This window comes from Propithecus coquereli, unplaced genomic scaffold (assembly GCF_000956105.1).
Source record: "Propithecus coquereli isolate 6110/MARCELLA unplaced genomic scaffold, Pcoq_1.0 Scaffold81, whole genome shotgun sequence".
Taxonomy (NCBI): domain Eukaryota; kingdom Metazoa; phylum Chordata; class Mammalia; order Primates; family Indriidae; genus Propithecus; species Propithecus coquereli.
Window position 1 is genome coordinate 7,985,206 of NW_012154285.1, and position 7,449 is coordinate 7,992,654.

The following is a 7,449-nucleotide window of genomic DNA, read 5'->3' on the forward strand; positions in this document are numbered from 1 at the left end:
GCAGTTTTGATATTCCATGTGCCACATGTGGAGGGCCCCTGGCTCCCTGCCACCAGCCCTGTCCACCCAATCCATTCTTTACCCTGCAGCCCCCATGACGCTTTTGAGAGTATGCACATGATCATCCTTCTCTGCTTAACACTTCCAGTGGTTTCCAGAAGCTCAAGTGACTGGCCTCCTCTGCCTCAAGGCTGAGTGGGCTCCTAGCTTCTCCTTCTACCTGTCTTTCTGTTCCAGCCACCTTGACCCACGCCCAGCCCCTCAAGCCCACGCACTTCCCTTTCCTCTGTGCCTTTGCAATGCTGTTCCCTTGCCTGGAACCCCCTCCTCTCCCGTCCCTTATGATGTCTCACCAAGAGTCCTTTGGATCATAGCACAGAAACTTTACCAGGCTTAACACTCGTCATGTTAAATGCACATCCCCTCGCCTTCACACCAAAACAGACTCCCAACCCTTGACCCCAGCACCTCCCATTCTGTGCTGCAACTGCTCGCTTGCCCCAGTCCCCTCCACACTGCAAGCCCCTCTGAGGACAAAGGCTCCTCCCTCCCCTTCCCTGCTGACTCTCCCACCCCCTTTCCTGCCTTCTTTTGGCAGCACTTGGCACCAGATGACACAGGGGCCAACCGTGTGCTTATGTGCTTACTGTTTCTCTCCCCCTCCAGAGAGGGGGGCAGGGATTCCTCTGTCTTTTGCTCACTGCTCTCGACTCAATGCCTGAAGCCTGCCTGGTATATAGTAGGTGCTCAATAAATATTTGTTGAGTGATTGGTGAACAAACAAGCGACTAAAACCAGATGAGGCAGCTGTGCCAGCGGGTGGGATAATCACTCCGACTGGAGAAAGCTCCAGGGCAGTGTCTGGCCCCAGTGCCCGTGAGCCCGATGGCAGGCACAGGCCCGTGCACATGGGGCACACACTCCCCGTCCTCACCTTCCAGGTCCTCCCCAGCACCCTCCTCCTCACTCTCCTGCCCTGAGTCGGAGTCAAAGTTCAGGTAGTCGTTGGCCGGCTTGCCCTTCCCTTTCGAGGGCTCGGTGTCCAGGGCGTCGTTCGCCCAAGTGGCCGCCTGCGTCCGCCTCTGGTGAACCGACAGGAACTCCTGGAACTCGGTATCTTCCTTCAGCTGGTGGTGCCGGAGCCCGGGCAGCAGGGGCAGAGAAGGGCAGAGAAGGCTCAGGTGGGATCAACCTTTTTACCTGCTAAGAGGGTAAGAGGACCCTCCACGCTCACTTCCCCCAACCCCTGGAGGACTCCGAGGGTCAGGGGGTCAGTTCCGAGGGAGGCAGAGCAGACTCCCCGACAGACAAGACTAGGCAGCCGTGGGCACAGGCAAGGGGACAAGCGGCGTGGCTCTCCACCTGCCTGGGCCAGCCCCACCCCTCCCAGCCGTCCACCCTCCTGCCCTCTTGGGCAACAGGACAGACTCACCTTCTCCAGTTCACTTGCCACCTTTTTCTTCTTGTCATCCTGGAAACAGAAGGCACAGATGGTGAGGGTCACGCAGATGAAGGGAGAGGGGAGACGGCACTGCAACACCCTGGGAGGGCCCAACTTCTGGAACCGAGAGGGAGTCACTGTCCTTCCTTCCCAGTAAGTGACCACCTCGCTGACACTGGGGACAGGGGCTCGAGTGACCTTTTACGTACTTTCTTCACTTCTGGAGCAACGGAGTCTTTTGGAGGCTGCTTGGCTTGGCTTGGTTTCTGCGCATGCTTGCTCCAGGCTCGGGGCTTCGTGGGATCCCCAAATGACTTGCAGAACTCCACCTGTGAGGGCAAGAGGGGGCTTTTCACACCTGCCCTGGTGCCTGGGCACTGGGTGCCGTCCGTGGGCACCTGGAAACTTGGGCTTTTTAAACAGGCGATTGCCGCTGACTAGCTAAGCTAGTTGGAGCAGATTACACATCGTCCCTGAGTGTGGCTTTCTTGTCCTTCGAGTCTTTAATATAGTATCATCACAGTCTATTATTGTGCGTCTATAACACTGTAACTATAACAGCTACAATTTACTGAGGAATTCCACGTGCCAGGCACCGTCTTAAGTGCTCTGCCAATATTAATACACCAAGCCTCACAACAGCGGGAGGCAGGCGCCACCCCTCTCCCTACTTCTCAGATCTGGAAATTGAAGCACAGAGAAGTAAAGTCGCTTGCCTTGGGTTACACAGGCAGTAAGTGACGGAATGAGGCCTGGAACCCAGGGAGTCTCTGGACTCTGGAGCCCAAGCTCTTACCCCTCCACTCTAAAGGGTGGCCATGAGGATGGCAGGTGATGACACAGGCCAAGTGCTTAGTCAGGGTCTGGACAGGGCAATGGGGGAGGGGCGATGGCTGCCAGGATTATGCTAATTACTGTAAGGCGAGTGTACCTGGACCAGAGAACAGCTCTAGGGAAAACAGGGTGACCACAGGGGGCATGGAAGGAAGCTGGGGTACAAGCCTGAGCAGATGCTCTGGCGCTGACATCTCCAACACAGTCCTCTGAGATGACCTTGTGAGCACTGGTCCTGCTGGGGGCTGGTGGCCTCCCAAGCCATTCCCAGCCACAGTCAAGGCTGACACCCATCAGCCAATCACTGCCCCTAGGGGAGGGAGCTGCCATCTGGTTACACCCCCTGTGTGTGGACTTTCAAAATAAGTTTGTTGCTTCTGTAATAATGGCATGTGCTCGTGGAACAAAATTCAAATAGAAAAAAATAAAGTGAAAGTTTAAAAAATGTACTCCAATTCCTATCACCCAGAGAGAGGAGTTATTAATATTCAGGTAAAACTCCTACCACGTGGCCCTCTATGCATAAACCATACACATACAGAGGGGGGATACGGCCGTGTATGAATGGGACCACGTGATACACACATATACTTGTCCATTATCTGTTTTTTCTTTCTTAACAAAGCATTAGAGATGTTTTACAGTCATTAAATGCATGTGAGTGACCCCAGTGGGACCTCCTCCTCCAGGAAGCCTTCCTGACTCCTCCCAGGCCAGGGTAGAGGCCTCCTCTCTTCTCCCACAGTTGCTGGTGCTTGACCTGCCACAGCACTGATGACACTGAACAAAAGCAACCTGTTTACCTGTGGACCCCCCTGCCTGTCTGAAGGCACCTGGCTCAATGAGGTCAGGGGCTGGGGTACCAAGTATTTTTTCTAAATTCCCAGCCTCGAATGGGGGCTCACTGAGTGCTTGCTAAACGGGTGAATGGATGATGCAGACCTGTGGTTCTCAAAGTGTGGTCCTCAGACCGGAATCACAGGCATCACCTGCGGGCTTGTTGCACGTGCACGTTCTTGGGCCCCACCTCCATCTACTGAATCAGAAGCTCTGGGGATGGACTCGGGAAACTGTTTTTTAACCAGCTCTCAGGTGATTCTTATGCACTTGGAAGTGTGTGAACCAGTGAGGGGCACAGCCTTTGGGCCCGAGTGTTGAGTAAAAAAAAGATCTAGTGGTGTCACTTTCTACAGGTAAGTAAGGGCAAGACTCCCGCCGACTCACCGTGATCCGGGATGTGTCAATAAAACTTCTGTTGAAATGGTTCAGTGCTGTTTGGGCCTCTTCCTCGGACTTGAAGCCGATAAAGCCAAACTTGCGGAATTTACCATCTTTGGTGAACTTCAGGGTGCAGTCTGTCAGCGTGCCGAAGGCGGCAAACAGCTGCCTGAAACGCTCCTCCTTCATCTGGAACAGAGGGGCACGCGATGAGGGAGGAGCTGGGGCGTCCCCAGAGTGGGCGGACAAAATGGGCTGGAAACCTGAGGCCACCAGATCCTCCAAGGGTGACCTTAAATGATCAGGTGGCAGAGTATTTTTCTAGGCAGACCATGTTCCAGCTCTGACTCTAACACTTTCTAGTTGCGTGGCCTTGAGCCCCTCACCCACACACTGATGCAGAAATCAAGAGTCAAAACAGCTGCGAATGCCATCATCCTACCCTATGGGGCTGTTATAGCATAAGACCAATTACAGAAGCAGTATTAGGGCTGCTACATAGCAGACACCTAAAAAATGCTTGTCAGAATCAATGAATGAACAAACATGGCATGCTACATAAATGTTTGCTATTGATAATTGTAGTAGAGAGAACAATGGAGTCTCCCAAAAGATGTACACATCCTAATCCCTGGAATCTCTGAAGATGTCACCTTACATGGCAAAAGAGACTTTGCAGATTTGATTAAGTTAAAGCTCTTGAGATGGCAAGATGATCCTGGATTAGCCAGCTGGGCCCAACGTCACCTCAAGGGTCCTTACAAGGGGGAGGCAGGGGAGTCAGAGAAGATGGAAGCAGAGAGAGACTGCAAGATGCTACACTATGGCTGTGAAGATGGACTATGTGGCTATGAGCCAAGGAAGGCAAGTGGCCTCTAGAAGCAGAAAAAGGCAAAGCCTCCCCTAGAGCCTCCAGAAGGACCACAGCCCTGCCACAACCTTGATTTTAAGATTTCTGACCTCCAAAACTATAAAATAACTTGTATTGTTTAAACTGCTACCTTTGTGATAATTTCTTATAGCAGCACTAGAAAACCAACATGCTCATGTTATTATAACTTGGTCAAGAAGCCCACTCTACATAAAACTGACTCCTAGCATCCCACCATCCTCGCTCTAGCCAGGCTACCCTTACAACGCAGTGAGTTTTCTAAGCAGATACTGGCAGATCTGTGTGTGTGGCAGTGGGGTTGAGGGGGGACTACATTTTCTGAGGCAGCTTCTTAACAGGTCTGATGCCATCAAAATCTTAATCACTCTATGGGTTAGAAATTTTTATACACATTTTGCAGAGACGAAAATGGAGCTCATAGGGGATAAATGATCTGTCCAAGGTCTACAGAATCAAGGTTAGTGACTCAGCTCAGATGTATAAAAGACAGTGATTCAAGTCCCTACTGCCTGGGAGAGACCTCACTCAAGTCTGAGCCCAACATTGCTCAGCCAAAAACCTTTTGGTGACTTTCTGGTACTAAAGGCTCAAGGACAGACACCTAAACGGGAACACGAGATTCTCCATGATCCAGCCCTGACCCGTCTCTTCAACACCACGTCTTGCCAAACTCCTTAGAACCTTCTGTGCTTTTCACCTCCGAAGTTTTACTTTGGTCATCCTCTCTGGGTGACATCTTCCCAGACAGGCCCTGGCTAACTCCTCCTCATTTTCAGTTCAATCTCTCCTCCCCCAGGAGGCCCTTCGTAGACCTCTCAGATGGGTTAGGGATCCCATTCCAACCTCCTCTGTGCTTCCAAAGCACTCAGTTCAAACTTCAATCCCCATACTTGGTGTCTGTCTCTTCTGCTAGACTGCAAGCTCCATAAAAGTGGGGACCAAGTCTTACCCACCTCTATCTACAATGTCAGCAACGTTATAAATACTCACTACTAAATGTTTATTTGCTGAAAAATAATTAAAACCAGTGCAGGCAATCATGCTAAGAAAAACTATGGTGCAGTGGTCAGGAATGCAAATTCTAGAACCAGATTGCTCAATGCAATCTCTTCTCTATAAATTACCATCTGTGTGTAAACTCAGGCAAATCCCTTTACCTTACTGTACCTCAGTTTTTTTTACCTTTAAAATGGGCACAATGGAACCTATCTCACAGGGTTGTGGTTAGGATTAAATGAGTTACTTTACCTAAAGCACCTGGAACAGTGACTGGCACACAGTAAACACCGAGAGTGTTCGCTACTGCTGTTATTGTTTTTGTTATTTGTTCATTCATCAGACAAGACTAACGATGATAAGTTACTCCCACTGAGAAACACAGCAAAGCAGAAGTTGGGAGGGAAAGGAAGGGTAGCCATGCTAAAAATCCTCATCCAATAAAGCGAGGCATCAAGAGACACTGTCTAAAGATGATAGATGGATCAATAATAGATATTTTGTAAGTATACTGCTTGGGGAGATGATGGAAGAATTAAAAACAATAACATTACAGAGACTGGAGGGGAAGAATAGATGATCTACGTTCTTCATCTTTCATAGTGGGAGCTCGGCAGATAGTCACTGGGGTAGGCAGCTCAAGAAATGAAGAAGGCACACTATCCGGCAATTTTTTTTTTTTTTGGAATGCCTACCACGTGCCAGGTTCCGTGCGTGGCTCTAGGGAACAGAAAAGTGTGGCTGGGTCACTTACCACCCACTTATTGGATAAATAGTTTAAAGCCCTTCACACCCGCTCAGTATTGCCTCAATGACGGGAGCGGGGATTGGGACGCAGGTCCTCAGACTAATACACTCCATTGGCCTCCCCAACAGTCTCCCGACCAGAAGAGGAATATATAATAAATGCAGAGTCTGAGCCAGTCACGGGAAAACAACAACAAAGTGATCAGACAAGAGAGCTTGTGGGAGCAGGGCATTCGGCACGAGGTGGGGGCTGGCACCTTTCTAGAAAAAGAGGTGTCGGGTGCGAGTCCGGTACTCACCGGCCGGCTGTGAGACCTTAAGAGTCACTTTTCCTCTTTCCCATCGGTCAAAGGATCCTGCCTCTTTGGGTTCTGAACCCGCTCGGAGTCCTGCCCCAGAGGGAAAATCCCTTGGTTCTCTTTAACTACATCTTTCCCAACCCCTCAGCTCCCGGCTGGTCCAATCTTTATATTTCCAAGTCCTGGCTCTGCACTCACCCCGTTCGGGAGGTTCTTCACGATCAGTCGCGACATGGCGCACGGTCCCCTCTGTTTTGATTCCGGCACAACTGGACAGCGTCTTCCACCGTCAACTCTCACGCTACCGCTCTGGGCGCCGCCATCTTTGGATAGCCGGAACAAAGTCACGTGGCCCAGACCTCGCCCGGCCCCATCCGGAAGTAGGCGTGACCAAACCAGAGCTGCTCAAGGAAGTCACACCCCCAAGGGGCGGGCCTGGGTGCTTGCATTCTGCGCAGGCGCACGGCGCTCCCGGAGGCGCCAATGCCCCGGCGACGGCGGCAGGGGGCGCAGGTGTCCGACGTTGGCGGATGTTGGCGCTGCGCAGACTCGGCAGTCATTTTCTCGCTCCGTCACTTTTATTTTATTAGTTAGCCCTAAGACAGCCCTGAGAATGGGGACCGGATTAGGGACTCTTGCCTCCCTTTTAGAGGTGGAGAAACTGAGGCATAGGCACCATAAATCAATCACTGAGCATTTTGTGTAACTATTAGAATGTGCATATTGGAAATAAACATCCGCGTTTTGCAGTCGGGTAAACTGGGAGCCAGACGAGTAAACCAACTTGTTTAGAGTGGTACAGCTATGAAATAGGAGGTCTGAGATTGAAGTAGGGGCTGCCTGGAGCCCTACAATGAGCAACCCCGCGAGCATTGATCCGCAGTTCCGGCTGAGTGTTAAAGTCCTCGCCTGCCAACCTTCTAGCTAAGAGATCTTGGCCAAACTAACCTCCGTGGGCCTTTGTGTCTACTTCTGTAAAATGGGATAATTCTGTATTATGCTAGGGGTCAACATATAGGAAC

The 7,449-nt window shown here is 51.1% G+C and overlaps 1 protein-coding gene across 2 annotated transcripts in view; it reads right to left on the reverse strand.

The window, feature by feature from the left end:
• The window catches only part of RBM19 (RNA binding motif protein 19), a 137,595-nt gene extending 130,793 nt beyond the window's left edge, over positions 1 to 6,802 (reverse strand). For both annotated transcript variants that reach the window (XM_012663563.1, XM_012663564.1), the window contains exons 1-5: positions 6,626 to 6,802; positions 3,500 to 3,682; positions 1,651 to 1,770; positions 1,433 to 1,471; positions 935 to 1,127 (exon numbers count right to left, since the gene is read on the reverse strand). In XM_012663563.1, the coding sequence (XP_012519017.1) occupies positions 935 to 1,127; positions 1,433 to 1,471; positions 1,651 to 1,770; positions 3,500 to 3,682; positions 6,626 to 6,661 (571 nt within the window). In that variant the 5' untranslated portion in view covers positions 6,662 to 6,802. The remainder of the gene's footprint in view (positions 1 to 934; positions 1,128 to 1,432; positions 1,472 to 1,650; positions 1,771 to 3,499; positions 3,683 to 6,625) is intronic.
• Between the last annotated feature and the right edge of the window lie 647 nt (positions 6,803 to 7,449).